The sequence below is a fragment of the Euprymna scolopes genome, chromosome 13 (genome assembly GCF_053919585.1).
Source record: "Euprymna scolopes isolate OS-2025 chromosome 13, ASM5391958v1, whole genome shotgun sequence".
Lineage (NCBI taxonomy): Eukaryota > Metazoa > Mollusca > Cephalopoda > Sepiida > Sepiolidae > Euprymna > Euprymna scolopes.
In genome coordinates this window covers 93,940,160-93,961,764 of record NC_136494.1, presented here as the reverse complement: position 1 = coordinate 93,961,764, position 21,605 = coordinate 93,940,160, and the positions used below count along the sequence as shown (strand labels likewise).

At 33.4% G+C, this 21,605-nt stretch overlaps 1 protein-coding gene across 2 annotated transcripts in view; it reads right to left on the bottom strand.

Annotated features, from left to right (window-relative positions):
- LOC145292086 (protein misato homolog 1-like) overlaps positions 1 to 21,605 on the bottom strand; it is a 66,962-nt gene that overhangs the window by 11,044 nt on the left and 34,313 nt on the right. Inside the window, exons 2-7 of one of the 2 annotated variants that reach the window (XM_080138161.1) lie at positions 16,362 to 16,448; positions 13,151 to 13,263; positions 7,458 to 7,533; positions 6,494 to 6,593; positions 4,015 to 4,144; positions 558 to 675 (exon numbers count right to left, since the gene is read on the bottom strand). In XM_080138161.1, coding sequence (XP_079994287.1) covers positions 558 to 675; positions 4,015 to 4,144; positions 6,494 to 6,593; positions 7,458 to 7,533; positions 13,151 to 13,263; positions 16,362 to 16,448 — 624 coding nt within the window. Of the gene's footprint in view, positions 1 to 557; positions 676 to 4,014; positions 4,145 to 6,493; positions 6,594 to 7,457; positions 7,534 to 13,150; positions 13,264 to 16,361; positions 16,449 to 21,605 lie in introns of those variants that run through there. The other variant, XM_080138162.1, reaches the window with a different exon arrangement.

The window sequence follows — 21,605 nt, the reverse complement described above, 5'->3', positions numbered from 1 at the left end:
TCAAAAGCTGATTGCTTTCTGCATGTTCATGGCACAAGGGCTGGGAACAACTGTCTTCGCTTTAGATTTAATTTTGCTTTTATATGAAAAAGCCCAACACACGACACCAGCCAAAGTAGCAAGAATTTTGTAAAAGTTGATGTAAATAAATTTAGACACGACGCGCGTTCGCAAATTGTACATATAATGATCTAGGGGGGGGGGTATATAAAGAGTTCTAAGACATAGAAATCCCCCCCCCCTGAGAAGCCCGGCAAAAAAAAAAAGCCTTTCTTGGACATACAAAAATGCGTGCGCCGCATTTGCCTTTTATATATATATCTATATATAGATTACTTATATATAGATATTACTTATGCTATAATTGCACGTCCTTTGCACTAAGTCATGAAATTTGAGCCGCTACCTTAATCTCCAATTGTCTCAGCTGCTCATGCTGTTTACTTCCGTTTTTCTTGTATGTGGTGATGTGATACGTTTTTGTAGGCATTCAAGATTAAAAACAAAACAAATAATGCAGATTAAAAAAGAGAAAACAATATTTTTTTCACTCTTACCTGTAACTGATCACATTCTTCGGTAAAGAAATGAAGCCGATCTTCTGCTTCCGTCCAAGTATCTGTTTCGGAAATTGTCTGATAACCGCAACCATAAACATCAAAAGGTTGTTCAGTACTATATAGAGGATTAAAAAAAAAAAAAAAAAAAAATTAAATAAAAAGTCAAACAAAAACAAAAACAAATAAATGAAAGATGCATCCATTTTATGAGCATATTTAGTGACGGAAATGATATTTCATACTTAAGCATGACAGACCAATAAATAGCCTCTTATTGAGATGCAGAAACATCTAAAAATGAAAAAAAACAAACTCTTACAACCAAATAAAGAAATCATTAAAAAGGAAATCACTTGTAAAAAATACTTCAAACATCAATTCTTGTTTCTCTAGAGTTCATGCATTTTATTTGAATAAATCAAAAGTATGTAATGGTTTCTCCAATATTTTTTAAACTTGTATATACATCTTTGAAACTAACAATAAAGAAAGTATGTTGATAAACATATTACAACACTGTATAAGTCGTGAACAAGCAATTGGTAGCAATAACAAGTTAGTTCTCATTTCAAACCACATATCATATTGGATGAAAACAAAAATTATCAACACATATGTACTGCCAGGAGATCTATACAGTCTTGAGTGCTACAACCACTGTCAACAACTTCATTTACTCTCCTCATCTATAATTAAAACTATATGAAAATTTTATAAACAAAGTTTCTTTCCTAGAATTGCCTGTTTGTGGAACATGATACCACAGAGCTGCTTTCCAGCTGAATATAACAGTCATTTTCAAGTCCAATGTAAAATAAATTCTTATTGAGCATTCCCTCTTAAATAATGATCATCAATCATGGAGTTGTCTAACCGATCACGTGACACTCATTTATTCTCGAGTGGCCTTTGGGCGTTGATGAGTGGTGATACTAAACAGAAAATACCAATGAAAATCTGCCTTTCAAAATAACATTAAGGAAACATATAGATTGAATTTAGTGGATTATATTAGATTATGCAATCTTTCAGTAAACATGAAACTGGATATTTTCTAGACTTAAATTGAAATTGCTAAAACTGTAGAGACATGCAAAAAAAGATAAAAAGTCATTGTTTCAATAAAATCCACATGAAATATCTAGCTTCATTACTAAAAATGCATACTAATATATTTCTTTAGTTTGTGATTGAGTTGTGTTTTTTTAGTCATAATTTGCACATGAGTTTTTGGATGAAATCTCCTCAGTTTTTGTCTATGACTCTCCTCCTCTTCCACTATGTTTTTGACACCCAATTTAAATTTCATACAGTGTCTATCACTTTTGCCTCTGTTACTCTTTTTTGAATTTATTAATGGTCAAAGGTCACGAATTAACTATAAAACTTTACTTTCAAATAGTCCATTAAAAGACATAAGGAAATATCACTAGGAATAGTAATCCCGTACATGAAGCTGGGGAGAGAGAGAGAGAGAGAGAGAGAGAGAGACTAACTTTGGATTTGTTTGTTTATTTTTCCAAATTTAACAGGCTTTGCAAATTTACTTTTCCTTGATTCAAACAATCTAATCAGAGTTCAATAAGTGACCCAATGGGCAACATCATGTAATGTATTAGATGGCGAAAGGAGTGGTAAATAATAAATGGCAAAGAAGTGATGAGAATAGAATGAAATGATGTAAAGAGGAAGAGGAATGAGTAGGGAAAAGAGTGGAATTGTCTGTCTGTGTGTGTGTTTGTACATTTCCCTACCAAATTACTCTATCAATTTTCAGTCTACAGACTCAAGATTTGACTTAAGAAGTATTGATATTTGGGAAAATCCTTTTAATTGGTTTTCAGCCAGAAATTTGGCTGTCAAGGGGTCAAAGTTCATCAATTTGACCTTTGAAAACTCTACCAAACTCCCCCACCAATTTTGGGTCTAAACACTTGAAATTTTAGATGTAGGTTACTTGAGCATGGATCAAACTTTTTTTTTTGGGATTTGAGCCCAACACAATAAATATCAAGGGGTCAAATTTTTACTTTGACCTCTAAGCCAATTTTTGGTTTAAACATTTGAAATTTTACATAAAGTGTATTCAGATATAGGGTAAGCTTTTTAATCTATTTTTGGACGAAAATTTGGCTGCCAAGGGGTCAAAATTCAAAACATTTGACTTTTGTGGTCTCTAGTAAACTATTTAGCTAATTTTAGATCTAAACATTTGAAATTTTACATAAAGGGTATTCAAACAAGCAGCAAGCTTTTTAATCAGTTTTTGGGCAAAAATTTGGCTGGCAAAAGATCAGAGTTGAAAAAGTTGACCTTTCCAAAGTCTACAAAACTCATCTGCCAATTTTGGGTCTAAACACTTGAAATTTTAGATGTAGGTTACTTGGACACGAGTTAAACTTTTTAATATAAATATATATACACACACACATATGACAAAGTTATGAAGAGCCCAAGCAAAGCTGGGCTGAACTGCTAGTCCTTGTAAAAGATGATTATCAAACAATGTCAAAATCTAGAAATTATATATTTAATAATACATAATACTGACCCAACGGTTCATAGGTGGTCTAAGCATGGCAGCATGAAGATAATGCAGTCTTAAACTTAAACGTGACAGATTGACAGACAGAACATTGTATAGATATGCTTGAACACATCTGTGGGGATTCATAAACTCGTTTATGTTTACTCGTTGACTGTCACAGACAAAGTGTGTAAACGCATCACTACGCATAGGTTTGACGCACCCATCCGGTCAAAAAGAGAAAAATAATAAAAATTAATTAGAGAATGGGAGCGGAGTCTGATAAATATAAATTTAACAACCAATGTGTCTGTGGGAGCCAGTTAAAAAGAGATAAAAGCCCAGCATTTTTGTAAATGAGATAGAAGGGAAACAAACTCTGAGAGGACAACATACAGGTGCTGTTAGGCAAGAAGTCAGCCTGCTTTCGATGTTGAAACCAGCAAACACTCTGCTTTATGACTACTACTGAACCAACAAAATGGAACAAGGAATAAGTACACTTTTGCGAATATTCGTCTTTTTCTCCGTTTATTCTAACGGCTATTTTTGTACTATTTTAAAAGCTGACAACACATAAAAATGAACCTTTTTGAACACCAACATTCAATCTAGTCTTTTGTTGATGATAAAAGTTATTCAAACCTTAAATGCTTATGGTTTGTTTTGTGTTAAATGGCGTTCTATTTGATGCTTTTCTTATGTTGTGATACACACAAACAAAACCTATAAATGGTGACCCCGATGTGATACAAACACGATACTGAAACATGGCTAACAGACCAGCAGACAAAGTCTAACATAGAAATGCAAGAATTAAATTAAATAAGCTAAAAATAAATAGATAAAAGAATTAAAAAAAAAAAAAAAAAAGCAACAAAAAACACAAAGACTTAATGTGATGAAAAAATCTCTTCTTTTTCTTACCTGCCATGAGAAAACTCATTTATGATATTAACAGATTTCGGATGAAGATGGATGTTTAGGAAGTCTGACCAAACTTGAACAGAATCATCAAGGTTGTAGAATTTTTGACCAAAAACAGGGCTATCATCATCTGCGTAGAACATATTTCAGGAAAACTAATATCATCAAAAATGTACCACAAATGGAGAGAATTGAATATAATCAACATGTTTTACAAAGACTCTGAAGAGATTTTGTGTTAATATATAACTCGGAAGAACCAAACATAAAATTTAAAAATTTTTTATTTTAATAATCGGAAATAAGAGAATAAAACATAATAAATTATTTGGAATAACTTTATAAATAATTAGCAGGCTGCCCGGCGTTGCCTGGTCGAAATATGTTATTTTAATTCATATATTTATTATTATAGAGACAATTCTCTAGCGATTATTATATTGAACATAATATATAGTAGTGATATTATCTTTATATCTCTCAGTTTGATCTATTTGACTTTCCTTCATACCATGTTTCAAAATGATTCACGATGTGTGTAGGAAGAGGTAGAAAATTTTGTCTTATCAAAGAATAACCCCCCCCCATATACAACAATATTTTTCCTTGTTTGTTTCTTCAAAATAAATTTGAAACATTCTATATACACACACAAAAAAAAAAAAATAAACCTTGGTTTAGTTTTTGGCATATCAACCATCTATAAGTTATTTAATGCAGAGTAAAGTTGTCACTCTTAACAGAAAGTTTTATAGTGAGTATAGAAACGTTACTCTTAGAATGATTTGGTTTGTTTTACAGCACAACAACCATTCACTATTCATATTATCCTGACTGTCATTTTCACAACGTTGTATGTAGTGAAATTGACACTCAAGATGTCAATTTCACTACATTTCGGTTGATATAACCTCCGACCTTCTTTAGGTGTATCTTGCCAAACACAGGAATGTTTCTGTTGAACTTGGGACTTTTATGATTCAGAGAACGATTCCTCATCTAAAAAATTCAGAAACCACTCTTTACTTTTATAAAACATTACTCATAGAAGAAAATCTTGTAGCGAGAGTGGAAACAAAACATTACTCTTGATAAATAAAGTAATACGTGAAGCAAATGTCTGCATTGGAAATATAACTAATTGTAAACAAACAATCCATTTTTTCCCCCAGTGTTTTTAGACAAAATCTTAAGAGGAAAGTGTAACTGAATAAAATACGAAACAGACACACAAATCAGCAGATAGACCTAATGTAAATTCTCTGAATCATAAAATTGGAAAAAAAAAAAAAAATGAAATGAACAAGAATCTATTGAAGAAAATGCAATGCTGTAAGATTTTTGGCATAAGCTTACTGGGTATAATAAGTATTTTGACGATTATATTTATAGCCAGAGTTATAAGAACAAACCAATCAGATACCAAAATCACTGTATAAAACCCACTGAATCTCTTTGAATTTTTCAATCAGAGCTTTTCATCTTGACATGAGAAAAGAATTACACTTTGTTGAACTTGACTGGATTAATACTCCATTCTTTACGCTTCAAAGCTTCTGTGATTAGATTGATGCTGCCAATTTTTTCTTGGGACAACTCGTACATTTAATATTAATAATTTGATAATTTTCTTTTCTCTATGATAGTTATTTCTTTTGCCATCCATTTTTGGATCATTTTTTTCTATTATAAGAATGATTATACACTCAAGACCATTTGATGTACATGTCTGAATAAAATGTAAGATTGGGAAAAACAAAATAAAAGACCCCTCTTGCCCAAACCTAAAAAATATACAGGTTAGAATGATTTTGTCACGATTGCTTCTAAAAGTAATCTATAAAAATATGATTGTGAAAGGGAAGTAAGCAACAGCATGAAAAATTAAAGACTGTTTGTCAAGTAAATTCTAAAGATAAACTAAATTTAAAAATCTTTTGGTTGGCCACTATTATAGACCAAATAGAGAAAAGTCTAATGAAAAAAAACATTAAACTATTAGTTTAATGTTTTTTTTTGTTTTGTTTCATTAGATTTTTATCTATTTGGTCTATAATAGCGGCCAACGAATAGATTTTTAAATTACATTTTCATTTTAAATCTACTCTGTATGTTCTTTGGTATATCTTGAAAAAAATTTGTAATAGGACATTTTCAATTTAAGGCTTGGTAAGAAGGAATTTAATATCATTAGCTGAATAAACTGGACGATGGATAACATTTAATTTGTGTTTTTGCTTCATGCATTGTTGTGCCCTCCTTTAAGATTTTTAACAATAGTGTGATTCGTAATAAGTGACTTATCCTAAAATATGCTGTTAATTTTTCAATGAAACAAGGTTAAATTTGGTCTAACTCTAAAATATCTGAAATTTGACTCAGCCTAGTCTGGAATAAGGCTATTCAATATTTTAAGCAAATACCCGACTATCCTGATTTTCTAATAATAAATTAATGACTAAAAAGAAATCAAAGTTACCTTTCATTGGTTCATCTTCTGTAGTCTCTGAATCGTTCTTGGAGCCATCACCTTGACCAAGTTCCATATCTTCATATTCTGTTGGTACGACATAGGCTTCCTGAATAAAAAAGACAAAACAAAAACCATAAATAAATAAATAAATGAGTTTGATCAAATAGTTTAATTTTTGTCTTGTCTGTGAACCTTGTTACCAGGTGAATTATTTCAATATTTTTTGTCAAATTAAACTGAAAGTTTTGAGTGGAAAATGAAATAAATAAACAGCCTTCACTATCAAAGCTATATAATTTTCAAGGCCGATCATTTGTCAGAAGTATTTTCTCAAGAAAGCTCATTTTTGTTGAAAAAAAAAAAAAAAAAAAAAAAAAAAATTAAAAAATTTGAGCTATCGCATAGAAAATCCAGGATAGCGTAAATTGCATATCAACCTTTTTGAGCCATTTTATTCTTAAGCAATAATTGTAAATGATTTATTAAACACAAGTTGCTATTTTGCCCAAAGCTGGAGAAAAATTGCACGTGGACATGAAGAACACACCAATTATGTTACATTATTAAAAAAAACAAACTTCAATTTGAATTTTTCGAATTAGCTATAATTTGAAAAGAGCTTAACAGACCTATCTCTTACTTAGTTTCTATCATTTTCACCCTTTCTCACTGCTGTTGGACACTTATTCTGCAGTGATCTCATTTTGGCCTACAATCTCGTTAATAGTCAGGACCTACTATTCACTGTTAATAAGACGATGGCAAAGCGAATAGAAGATGGAAACTTTGACTGCCACCTCACCATTGCGACTACAGAAATTCAAACAGTTGATTTTGCCAATGAAATGAACAAAATATGCTACGAATGAAATCATCACAGAACTTTTTCTTTGGATATTTTTAAGTTTTTATAAATTTTTATTTTTTTTAATAATTTATTTTTAGAAACAAAGAAAAGATGTTTTCTTACCTCTTGTTTCTCAAGATCTTTAAGAAATTCATTTTTCTCAATTCTAGGCTTTTTATTGACAGTTACATCTCCATCCCTTAAAAATAAAAAGACAAAAACATTTTTAAACTGAAAACGAAAAATTTTGATGCATTCCGCAGTGCTCTCCGGTTAAAACAGACGCAAAGAACTTGTAGAAAAATAAAATGTCTATTTCTTTTTCACAATGTTACATTCAGTCATTGCGTGTAATCGGTGAGACCGGGTCTGATGTAGGACAGAGATGGGTGGGTGAGTGACGGTGCCGGTGGACAAGCGAGCGGCTCACCAGTCAGGCGCATTTATCTGCCGTCTCCGTTCTTCTACTCTGACTGTCGACAAGCTGTATTGTTTATATAAATCCGTCTGGCTCTCGATGCATGTGGATATCAATGATTTTAACCTGTGACCCCATCAACGAGTACATCCGCCTCTGTTGCCGTTGACAGTTCACACCTTCGTTTTCGCACAATGCACTCTGCGACAATTTTACATTTATGAGTTTTTATATTTTTTTCATTTGTAAATTTTCTGATTATCAAGACAAGGACAGAAAAATTCAAAATCAATTTTTTTTTCTTGCATTCAAGTTAATAACAGGCATGAATTCATTTCACCCTATAGTCTGTGCCCTTTGACTAGATCTATTAAATCTAATGTTAGATATTACTGGGGGAGGGGGGCATATGCTTTTAACTATTCCTCTCTAACAAAGTGAAGGTAAAATCCATGTGAACTAAAATAAAACAAACTCCTCTCTATATATATATATGCGTGGAAGGCTACATATGCCCTCCTTCTTGAATAGAGCTTTGCGTTAAGTGAAATAACTGTCATCAGCATGGATGCAAAACTTTTTGAGTAAACAAATTGAGCACTCTTAGTCACTTGATAGTGTTTATATAAACACTGAGATTTTGTTTACTCACAGCAAGTGTCTAATAGCTGAATGGTCAAGAGTGCTTGTGTGACTGTTGATCAGATGGGCATTTTTCAATCTTGACTTTAGTGAATTGTTCTATGCACACTGAAGAGCTGTGATATAGCCTGATTATATAAATTGTATTGCATATTCTAATTGTATTACAAAAATTCGACATTCAATTTTGGGACAGCACACAATTTCTCAAAATCAGAAAAGAGAAAAGTCAATATTGAATCATGGGAATATCATGATACTTTCTCCTTTGAGAGAAGCTGGTTTAACCTACCTAGGGTGAATGCCGCTATATAATGATTAGTTATATATGTCAAAATCCAAGCAGCACTCTCCAGGAGGCAAGTTTTAACGTTTGTGCAGTCTGTGGCTTTAAAATTATGATAAAACAATAGACAAGTTAATGGTTTTATTTAATACTAGCGGGGGGTGCCCGGCATTGCCCAGGTGTTTGGAGATGTGTGTGAATGGGATGGGGTAAAAAAAACAATGTTAAAATTTCTTAAAAACGTTGGAAAAAAAACCAAAAAAAAACAGTGAACATGATTGAAAAAAACAAAAAACAAAAAGAAAACGAATGTGATGCAAAACAAACAATGTTAAAACTTCTAAAAAAATCGAAAAAAGAAAAACCAAAAAGAACGAAAAAATGGCTTAAATAACCGTTTCAATATTAAGGTGTTTGGAGGTGTGGAGGAGGAGGGTAAATCAAAACAAAATGGAAAATAAAGAGTTTTATCAAAAAAAAAAAACAATGTTAAAACTTCTTAAAAAATTGGAAAAACAAAATCAAAGAAAGCAGCGAACATGATATAAAAAAACAAAAACAAACAAACATGATGCAAAACAAACAATATTAAAACTTCTTAAAAAATTGGAAAAACAAAATAAAACAGTGAACATGATGAAAAAAAATGGCATAAATAACCGTTTCAATATTAAAACTTAAAAATGTAGGTCGGTTTTTATATTTAAACTAATTCAAGGGAAAACGTCTTTTGCACATGTTTACACATGTGCATTTGGCTAGATTGTCATGAAGGAATGATTTTTTGCTACCCCGCCCTGTAGAAAAGTGTCCCGTTGAGGGTGAAGGAATGAATGGTTTTAGCCAATTTTTCGATATTTGTCGTCTGAAGGTTCAAGCTTCAAAATGATACATATCTGGTGAAAATTCGTCGCCTATGTGAAAAGTTTTTGCGAGACACACAAACACACATTTTGCCTTTTATATATATAGACTAGCCTGGGTACCCGGCGTTGCCCGGGTGTTTGGAGGTGTGTGTGCTGTTAAATAAAAAAGAAACCGGAGGGGGGGGGGGGAACCTGAAGCCCTGAGGCGAAGTTTGAAAATAAAATGTGAAAAAAACATGAACCGTTCGGCCAGCAAGAATGAGTTTCTGAAAGATGTTTGAATTTATTTAAGTAAGAACCAAATTGACAGGTGCCCGCACAGAAGTTGTAGAGCATTACGACGACGACGACGTAAGCAATAGCTATTCAGCAAATGAGGCCAATGATCAGGTTTGTTTGTTATAAGCGAAGTAAAAAAAGAAAACATAAAAAAACGAACGTTAAAACTTAAGCGGGGGAGGGGGGGAGTAATCAAAACATCGAAAAAAAAACACAAAAAAAAACTAACATAAGGCAAATGAACGATGTTAAATGTAAAAATCAAAAAAACAAAAAAGAAAACAAAAAAACGAACGTTAAAACCCCCCAAAAAAAACATGTGAAAAATGGCTTAAATAAGCCTGTTTTGATATTAAAATTTAAAAAATTGGTGGGTACGAAGTAAAAAAAACCCCAGAAAAACGAACGTTACGTGAAAAATGGCTTAAATAACATTGGTTCAATATTTAAATTTAAAAAAATCGAAAAAAAAAAAAGAAGACATCTCACACCACGATTCAAACCCAAAATGTTTAGATAACGAACCACCAACGCGCCAACCAACTGAGCTAACGTGACATACATGTCATGACGTCATCTGATACATGCATAGAACCGGTCGTCGTCACGAGGGGACGGTATTTGTTGAAAAAAAAGTTTTGGTAGAGAGGTGGGCTCGAACCCAAAGTCTTGAGGCGAAAGTGGAAAAGAAAGGAAAAAAAAAAGCTGGCATCTTACCCGTTCGGCCACGACGGGCAAGGAATGAAAAACATTTCAATTCAACGATTAAAAATTTAATGGAACAGGTGTGTGAATTTAATGAGGTCAACTGAAATCCCGCACTTTACATTTGCTGCAAGGCAGTTTTTTGGTTTTCGTTTCCACAACTTTAGCTGCGTGGTTCCCCAAGATGTTGGAGGTGGGGGTGAAACCAACTCCCCATAAAAAGGGGAGTAGCAATTGTCTGATATAAGTGGTTTCCTCCGCATTGATCAAACCTCATTGCTTTTGTAGACGTCCCTAGCATGAATGCCAGGGAGTTTTGTTTATGCTATGGATTCACTTTCACTGAAAAGCCAAAGGAACATGTGTAGACCAAGAAATATCACAAAACAGCGTGCAAAAATCATTGAAATAAAAGATAGACATGACCTCGTTTTGTAAATCATAGTTACTATAATTTAGATAGTATATAAAAAATTCTAACAATGAGTGATGATCCCGAGTGCCCCACCGAAAGAACTCTTTGCCAGATATACACAAAAAGTGCACACACTAACACACATTTTGCCTTTTATATATATACTAGCAAAAGTATCCGTCGTTGACTGGGTTCAAAAACAGTCTACAGAAAATGGACTCTGATTTATGAAAGTATGATAGGTTATAAAAAGGAAGGGTTGTAAAGAGATAGCTTCGAATTTGGGGGTATCACAACCAAAGCAAAATATCATGAAAGTAAAAATAAAATAGATAAACCCCATAATTTATTATACCATACATGTTCACACTGAAACACTTATCACAATATTCTGTGGATCTATATTAAAAAAACCTTGTTAAACTTTGTGACATATTTCCATTCTATGGAGGTCAGGCGCGAACGAACACCCCATAATTTTATTATACCATATTTCTTCAAACTGAAACATAATTATCAAAGTATACTTACGAAGATAAATATGAAAAGTCTTTATTAAAGTTTGTGCCTATTTCCATTCTATGGAGGCCAGGCGCGAACGCAGACCCCACAATTTGATTATACCATCCCTATTTAAGTTAAAACATACTTATCAAAGTATTTTTATGTACATCTATATCAAAAACACTTGTAAACGTTTTTTTTTTTATTTTTAAATTTTTTATTTCCATACTTTGTGGACCAGGTGCGAACGCAGACCCGACAATTTTAATGAACCACTGTTCTGCCAGATTAAACATACCCATTCCTGTGTCTTGATACATCTTCTATCATTATATGTAATCAGTTTTTTAAAATAGTCAATAGATATCAAACTATGTCCATTTAACCTGTGTCATTTATCAATGAAGATGCTGCTTTTAAACTGGAGATTAATAGATGATGTTTGTCTGGAATGAAACAGACATCCTTTCCATACCTTTTCTTGTTCCTTGATCTGGTCAGCACGAATACTGAACATTTATTATTATTATTATTATTATTATTATTATTATTATTATTACCTGTCATAGTATTATCTGATTACAAAAAAATTTATTTTATTATTTTTCACTTTTTCATAATTTATGTATTCATTCTTTTGTAAACTGTTATCCTCATCTTCATAGTTGTTGTTTCACCATGTTTTGGCCAACTCATCCTCTGGCCTTCTTCAGGTGATTATTCATGATGTGATACGAATGCTGAGTCTTGTAACTGTATCCCCAGTAATTACTGCCTTCCATAGTTGCTGTTGTTGTCTCACCACATTTTTGGCCTGTTTTTAGGTAGGATTGAAACTTCTCTTGAATGCTCACCTGAAACCGTAGAGACTCAATGTCTTTAATCACTGCGCCATGGGCCCTTTCAGCTAGTGGATAGAGGCGTTGAGTCTCTACGGTTCAAGATGAGCATTGTCTGAAGATAAGTTTCAATCCTTCTCAAAGGATTAGTTGACCAAAACGTGGTGAGACAACAACTATGGAAGGCAGTAATTATTGGAGATACAGTTACAAGACTCAGCATCCCTATCCCATCGCGGTTAATCACCTGAAGAAAACCAGAGGATGAGTTGGCCGAAATGTGGTGAAAGAACAACAGCTACAAAGATGAGGATAACAGTCTGCAAAAGAATAAAAAAAAATTTAATGATTAAAATACTGTCCTTGATTTTTGCTTGAATTGTAAAAATTGAAAAGGAAAAGAAACGTTTTATTGAAAACATTTATTTAGCTTGACTAGAACTCGTTAATACATAATCCTCCCTAAAAGGATCACTTTGATTTTGAGTAGATAGAGCTCCATGGGCAGGTTTGTGGCAACCCATCTTAGAGAAGGAAATTAATGTAAATTCTGTACCCAAAGTGATTACTGATAATCTTACCTTGGCATTTTACAAGATTATAATCATGGAGGCTCAGAAAGTGATACTCGTGTTGCACAAGCATTTGTCACTATAATCCAATGATGTCTCGCTGTAAAATCATTTGTTGCTAAAATTCTGAAAGTACAATGTTTGGCTACCATCTGGTACCTGTGCTATAGGCCATGCAAATCTGCAGCTAGTCTAAAAAAATATTTATGAAGTCATGGGCGACAGTGAAGAAATGTGATATGAAGCAAAAAGGTTGTTGACCTCTGCTTGAGAAACTTTATTAAACTTACCATTCACTTTTTCTCTCGGCACGGAAATCATATAAAGTGCCCTCTTTTCGGAGAGAATTAAGGCTTCCTTTCAAATCCCAAAGGATCAAACGAGGAGTGTACGTGACTTGTTTCTTTGGAAAAAAAAAAAAAAAAAAAAAAATTAACTAACATGAATAGATATTTTTATGATGCTGATATTTAAAACTTAAGAGAGACTAATGAAAGTGCAATTTAAAAATGAAGTGTGACTGATAAATTGTTTCTTATAGAGATCTTTGAATGTATCTAAATTAAGATGGCATCATTTAATCTGTGCATTTAGCAATGAAAATGTTATTTCAAACTTAAGCATAAGGCCGGGGAGGGGAGGGCAGTAGCCCTAGATAGATCCAAGGCTTTTGACAATGTATGGCACGATGGTCTTCTCATGAAAATAAAATCCTATGGTATTACTGGACGAATGCTTAGCATAATTAGATCCTTCTTAAATGAGAGAAGAATCCAGGTTGTGCTCGATGGGTTTACGTCCAAAAAATTTGATAGACATGCGGGTGTACCTCAGGGATCGATCCTTGGACCTTTATTATTGCTGATATTCAAAAATGATTTACCTAATAAAATTGTCTCTGAGATGGGTATATTTGCCGACAACACCATGCTCTACAGCAGGCATATGAGGAAAACTAATGAGCACATATCTAAGGTAATGGCCGAAACCTTAAAGGGAGATCTTCAGTCTGTAGTGGAATGGAGACATAAATGAATGGTAACATTCAACACTGCCAAGACAAAGCTAGTTTCCTTTAATAATTACATGAAACCTTACCAATCACCAATAGCCATGGCTAGAGATATTTTACCTGAGAGCACTTCGTTCAAGCTCCTTAGCTTAACGTTCACAGGATACAGGAGTTGGAATAGATACACTGAGATCATTGCTAAGGCTGCTGTAAAAAAGGTAGGCTCTCTCTATCATGCTAGAAAGTTACTTATGCCTGAAAGTATCCTGTACCTCCACAAAGCCACAATTCGCCCATGTATGGAGTAATGCTGTCACGTTTGGGCTGGTGCATCTGCTACTAGTCTCTCACTCCTGGACAGGGTCCAAAAGAGAGTCGCCAACCTAATAGGTCCTGAATTGTCATCTAAACTTCAGCCCCTGTCCCACCGACGAAATGTTACATCCCTCTGCCTGTTTTACATGTATTTTAATGGTGGATGCTCTGACGAACTACAAGCACTTGTACCCCCTCGACGAAAATAAAGCCGACAAGCAGCAAAGTCCCATTCCTACACAGTTGAGATCCCTAGATGTAAGAAATCCTTTTACTCTAATAGCTTCTTCCCCAGAACTGTAGGACTTTGGAATTCTCTTCCGGTTTTCTGCTTCCCCAACTGTACTGACATGCAGAAGTTCAAGTGTAATGTGAACAGACATCTTACTGCTAAACTCCCTACATAGTACCCCTGGAACTTAGGTCCCTTATAGTAGCCCCCTACATCAAAGTGACAATCTGCCTAGTTTGGAGTGAAAATGTAATTGAAAAAAAAAAAAAAAAAAAAAAAAAAGACCAATGAAGATGCTTTTATGCATTATAGAGCAATGAAAATGCTTTTGCAAATTAAAGCATTAAATTATACATGACAATGATCCATGAAATGAATTGTTACTGAAAAAAAAAAAAAAAGAAAAAACGTGTAATCATGTGTACATTTTACATACTTAAAGCAAGTCGAAATTTATGTTTATTCAACTTTGAAGTTACATTAAGAGAAAGAAATCTATTAATTTTCTCAAAGATCTATTCTTAGGTGCCATACAGAAAGGACTTGTATTTCATCATTGCTTCTTGAAGCTTTCCAGTGTAATCGAAAATTTCCCTGTTTGTAATTGGAGGAGACTTGCTGTCAAACTTATAGCTTGTATCGAAAATAGATTGATCTACATCTATTTTAAATTGGAAATTCAAGAATCTTCCAAGTGTTGTTAGTATCTAGAATACAAGTATATTTGGAATTACACGCGAATGAGCAACTCCTAAGTGAAGAGAAACAGGGGAATAAATAGAATGAAAATGTGTTGTAATGAAATCTGGTCATTCAGATTTTCTTCACATGAAAATAGAATCATGCTATGATAAATGAGGACCTAAATTTGTTAACTCGGTTCTTAACAATTAATTCTAATATAAGCTGTAATACACACACACACACACACGAGTGTATGTTGTTGAAGATCAGAAAAATATTGGTACCGTCAGTTTCAAATCCTAACACAGAGGACAAATATCTGGTTGTCTATGTTGGACTCTCTTCAGTCTCTGTTTATATCTATCTCCCCGGATATTGTGTCTGAACTGTATCAGGATACAGTGAGTGAGACGCCATTTCTGGGGAGACAAATATAAAAAGAGGCTAAAGAGAGTCTGACATAGGCGAACAGATATTGGTCCCCTCTGTTTGGATTTGAAACTGATGGTACCAATGCTTTTCTGAGCTTCTATAATACATATATAAATAATATCATGCTATCATTTTTTAAATTGTCTTAATCGAGCACTCTGCTAGGGTTATCTTCCACTAAACTTACATATATGCATGTATCTCACCCAAGCACATCAAGATATATACATACCTCACCTGGGACAAATTGAAATATATATCTCACTGGAGTAAGGTTGATGATTCTTTTATTAAAATTGTTGAGCAGTAAAGATGCCACAGTAAGTGATAAATAAAATTCCTAGCTCTTAAAATATTTCCCAGATTAATTCAAATATTTTGTCTAAAACGGTGTTCCTATTTACTTGCCTCCCCAAGAGGGCGGAGTTAAATGCAAAGTCAGTTTTTAATGTGGGGAAAATGCAGCTCCCCCAAAAGGGGCACTCTGGATAGGAACGAAAATAAAAATTGTCACAGTTACGAACGATTTCTCTTCCACTGACCGAGGACAGAAAAGGTGAAGTGTAATATCAGAACAGATACTACACTTTGTTCCTATTAATTAATAATTCTATAAAAGAAACACTGTTATAAGTATGAATTAGGTTAGTCACTTGATAAAACTGCACATAAAATCTATAAGCAGAAGTAAAAAAAAAAAACTTTTTATTTATCAGCAATAATAAATCGCATAAGAACGAAATAAGAATGGCTGAAGCAAGTTGCATAAAAAAAAAATCATTAATTTTTATTAAGTTTGCCAATATTGCAAAAAATCTATACGTACATTTAAATTTGTCCCTTCTCGAAACAAGATATCTGTATTGACTTCTTTGCTTCCTGCTTGTTTTGGATCATAAATAAATGAAGATTCCTGAAAAATAAATAAGTAAACATAGAAAATAATAAAAAAATAAACTTTCAAAATTCATGGCTATAATGTTTTATTAATGACCAAGGAAAAAGAGTAAGAGAAAATTCATTGCGTTAGGAGTAAAAATTGGCCTATTTTGATTCCAAAAAATAATAATCTATATATATATATATATATATATATATATAAAGGCAAATGCACGCGTGCATTTTTTTATATGTTTCGAAAAGGCTTTTTTCGACGACGGTCCCGGGGGGGGGGGGGGTAATATCACTTAGAACTGTTTATATAGCCCCTAGATCATAATATGTACGATTTGCGAACGCACGTTGTGTCTAGATTTATTTACGTCAATTTTTACAAAATTATTGCTATTTCAGCCCATCTTGTGTTCATTCAGCTTTTTTGTATAAAACCAAAACTAATTCAAAGCTAAGAATTGTTCCCGGCAATAACACCGGGGAATGTCCAGAAGCAATCAGCTTTAATCAATGTGGGGCCAAACTCCTTATATCAGACAATTGCTATTCAATCTGGACAATGGGGAGCTGGTTTCCCCCTCCTCAACATCTTGGGGAAACAACCAGTCATAGTTGGGTCAAATAGAAGCAGAAGATTTAACTTTTATTGCGGGCATGTGTCAATTCTGCTTTTAATACTTAAATAAATAAATTCAAATGTGTTTCAGTTGCTCTTTGTTGGCCGAGCAGGTAATGTGTCAGGTGTTTTGCACACTTTCTTTTCCACCTTCGCCTCAAGGCTTCGGGTTCAATCCTAACTACTTACCAAAACTGTTTTTTTTTACCCCCCCCCAACACAAACACCCGGGCAACGATTTTTTTTTAAAGAAGTTTTAACATTGTTTTTTTTTTTTTTATATTTCAACAGAGTTCTTACCTCGCTTATTCTTTTGTTTCCATTCTAGGTCATTACTAAGCACTTCATAAAACAAAATGAAATTACTTTAATCTGGAAGGATTTCTAGAAACACCAAAACCAGTGTTTCAGGATTGATTAAAATAAGTCTTCATAAACAGTTTTTATTAATTACTTTCCTTTATTGGGGAGAGGTCATGCACATATGCACATTTTTTTAATATGTTAACATGCTTCTTAATTTCACATTTCTTTTTATTGGTGGAGAAATCAATTCTTAATTTATTGACCAAATTATAAAAACAAAATTAACTTAGTCTAGAAGTATTTCTCTTACATGGAAAAATTTCATAACCAATGGTTTCAGGATAGCTTAAACTATTTCTTTGTAAACATTTTTTATTCTTTACTTCCCTTTTATAGAGGGATGCACATTTTTTATACATTAATTAACATGCTTTTTAACATTGTTTTATATTGGTGGGGACCTCAATTCTTATCTTACTGACCACTTCATAAAAAAAACAAAATCAGCTTGGTCTACGATAATGCACTCGATAATTATTGCTTAATTTATTGAGAGGTTAGGGTCCTTTTAACGAATCTATTCTGACTTTGTGCTATGAAGATGACTCGGGTCACTAAGTACTGAGATGGGGGGGGGAGGAATAAAGAACAAATAGAAAATGACTAACAATGAACAAAGTAGAGGAAATGACTAACAATAAACTTGTAGATATTTTTAAATTGAGCTTTTAGATTTGAAAAATGACAATAGAAATCTGTAGAACGGATAACAAAGAGAATCAACGACACTTGACGGAGGGGGGGATCAATGAGCTTTTAAGAGAGGGAAGGGCAGCTTCTGGGTAGCCAGAGTGAGAGATTTGAGATCGTGATGCCGACTAGTCAGTTGATAGTTGAGAGCGGTTGACGACACATGGGCAGTTTAACCTGACAGCGAGACAGATCGAGATGAGCTGAGAATTGACAGACGAACCTAGTCTTGACAGAATGCAGAGGTGAGCCTATGGACACACACACTCAAACCATCCATCCAACCATCAGATATATGTGAAACATTAGCTTTGTGTTTTTACTTCCTTTGTTCCACGATGTATTTTACTCCCATTCTGTGACTCGCATGTGTTCTGTCGGCAGCTGCTGGTATGAGAACCTGACGACACGTCCAATGAGAATGATGAAGAGATGGAGGTAGAAATCCAAAGCAGACAGCATTTTGGGGTCAATGGCCTGTTGAGTGAGGAGGGGCACATGTTGGAACACCACCTTTCCACCAAGCAATGCCGGCGCATGGTTCCTGCTAGTATATAATGTAATAACATACTTAGCTACAAATTATTTTTTAAATTATTTATTTTGGCCCAGACAACTGCTAATATGAAACATTAGAAAAGCACATAAAATAACTAAATAAATAAAAAAAAACAAGGGAGATAACCTATTCAAAATTAAAGAATATGATAGTTGTTTCTCATAAGTTTAAAAATGTGCAAATAAATAAACTAAAATTACTGAAGCATTTATTTTCACACCTGTTTTTACCGCATTAGTATGTTTTAGATTGGTTTGAAATATTTATCTTGCCTAATTGACCTATTATTAACCATTTTCAAGAATTTATATTTATTTTTATCTGTCCATTTCTCAAAAATTAGTGGATTGATCTGGCTGAAATTTTGTATGAATTTTTGTTATGATAAGGTGCAGAAAACTAAGTGTTATGGTATCCATTTGATGCACAGTTAGGGATTAATAGAGATTATTATTTAATGCAAAAATGAGCACAAATGAAACTATTTTTAACCATCAATTTAGCATAAAGAACTCACTAAGTCAACAGGCTATAACTTTTTCCCGTTTTTAACAGGCTAAAATGTCAAGTTAATAATGTTCTCAGTTCGTGTAAACAATTTTATTTTCTCAAAATCTTTTTAGCATATGTAATTTTCCTATGTATTTTGTGCATACATGATCACTACAGATATGTAAGGACTTGAACTCGGCATACCATGTTCCAGAATCTATGGTGGTAGCCACTAAGCCATTTCTCAATTAGTTATTTCATTAAATGTCTACCCAAGAAGGGATTATATTCTTTTTTAATCCTTTTCTCTGCCACTTGCAAGCAGTTAAGTTTAAAACAATTTTATAAAATTTGCTTTTTTTCCGCCCCTCAATTAAGAGTGGGTGGAGTGTTGAGTTGTCCATATGTGATTTTAGTTTATATAAAAAAACTAAAAATAAATCAAGGATTTTAACCGATTAAAATATAAATCTGAAATCACATTCAGGGTCAGATTTAAATAATCAATAAGCGATAAAAATCACAATAATTAGAACAATGTTTAAAACAAAATAAAAGATATCATTCAGAACATTTAGTTATGTATGTCATTATATATATATATATATATATATATATATATATACATATATATATATACATATATATATATATACCTAAAAATACCAACTAAATTCAGCATATGGCAGACTTAGCATGTGCATAATTATATATATGTGCTGCTTATGTAGAGACGTTACCATTCTATTTTTAAAAGTATTTTCCAAATAAATTCAAGTTTTAAAATATGCTTATTAAATTGTTAGATGAAAGTACAGAATATTAACAAACACCCAACACTTTTTTTCTTTCACATTGACAAACACTCGGGCAACGCCGGGCATCCACGCTAGTCTATATATATATAAAAGACAGAATGTGTGTTAGTGCGTGTGTGTGCATTTTTTGTGTATAGTGCATGTGTGTGTATTTTGTGTGTATTTTAAAAATAAAAACAGCCAGACGCCATTTTCCAGTCTTTAGAGTAAGGAAGACGAAGTGAGAGAGTGAGAGAGAATGGGTGAGTGAGAGACGCAAACAGAGAGAGAGAGAGAGAGAGAGAGTGAGAGAGACGCAAACAGAGAGAGAGAGAGAGAGAGAGAGAGAGAGAGTGAGAGAGACGCAAACAGAGAGAGAGAGAGAGAGAGAGAGATGTCTAGACAGAAAACGAGAAAAACGTTATCTTTTTCACCCCGAAATCCACAGGGGGGAGGGTCAACAACGCATGCGTCAGATGACGTCATGACGTCGTGACCTGATTTACTTTAAATAGTTGATAAACCAAACAAACTTTAAAGACGTCGCTTTAGCTCAGGTAGTTAAGGCCTTGATTCATTATCTAAACGTTTTGGGTTTCAATCGTGGTGTGAGATGTTTTTTTTTCGTTTTTTTTAATTTAAATATTGAACCCTGTATTATTTAAGCCATTTTTCACGTAACGTTCGTTCATTTTTCTGTTTTAATCGTTCGTTTGCCTTACGTTATATTCTTTTTGTGTTTTATCCCCCCCCACCCGCTTAATTAAAACGTTGTTTTTCCTTTCTTACTTCGCTTATAACAATGCTTACATCGTCATCGTCGTCGTCGTAATGCTCGACGACTTTCAAACATCTTTCACTTCTGGCTGGCCGATTTTATTTTCAAATTTCGCGTCAGGGGTTCAGCTTCGATCCTACCCCCCCCCCCCGGCTTCTTTTTTATTTAACACCACACACCCCTACAAACACCCGGGCAACGTCGGGTATCCCTCGCTAGTATATATATATAAAAGGCAAAATGTGTGTTTGTGTGTGTGGGTGTGTGTGTTTGTATGTCTCGCAAAAACTTTCCAGAAGATTTTATTCTATTGTTTGTATTTATAAAAAGTTTTACAGAATTCTCTTTCTACTAGATAAAATGGAAGATACACTGATGCATCAATTTTGGTGATGCATGAATATTTTCAATAGACAGGGTTATTTTATCATAGCAAGTCATTTGGCTCTGAAGAGACAAATTGAAACCTTGAAATGTACGCCATTGAACATTGTTATACTAGTTGTAACTACCCAACATTAATAAGTAGCGTTTTTACTCACAGTTTTTTTCTCCAAAGTATTATTTTTGTTCCAATTAAAAGGAAGGAACTGTATTGACAAATTAAAGTGTTACAAACCCAGCCTTTTCAAGATGATATGACATGAAAATAATTCTGATCCAGTGAAAGTATTTTGTGGAAGGAACTGGATTGAATTACATTTTATTGCCTTAACAGCATGCTGTAATGATCTACCAAAAGACAGACAAACCAAAATCAAGTTATTTTGTAGGAAGAAAGCTATCAATGACAAAAATGTGAGAAACCCGACTGACTGCACTTTATCTATATTATAAATCATTTTTTTATTTATTTAAAAAGAAAATACAACTTTCTT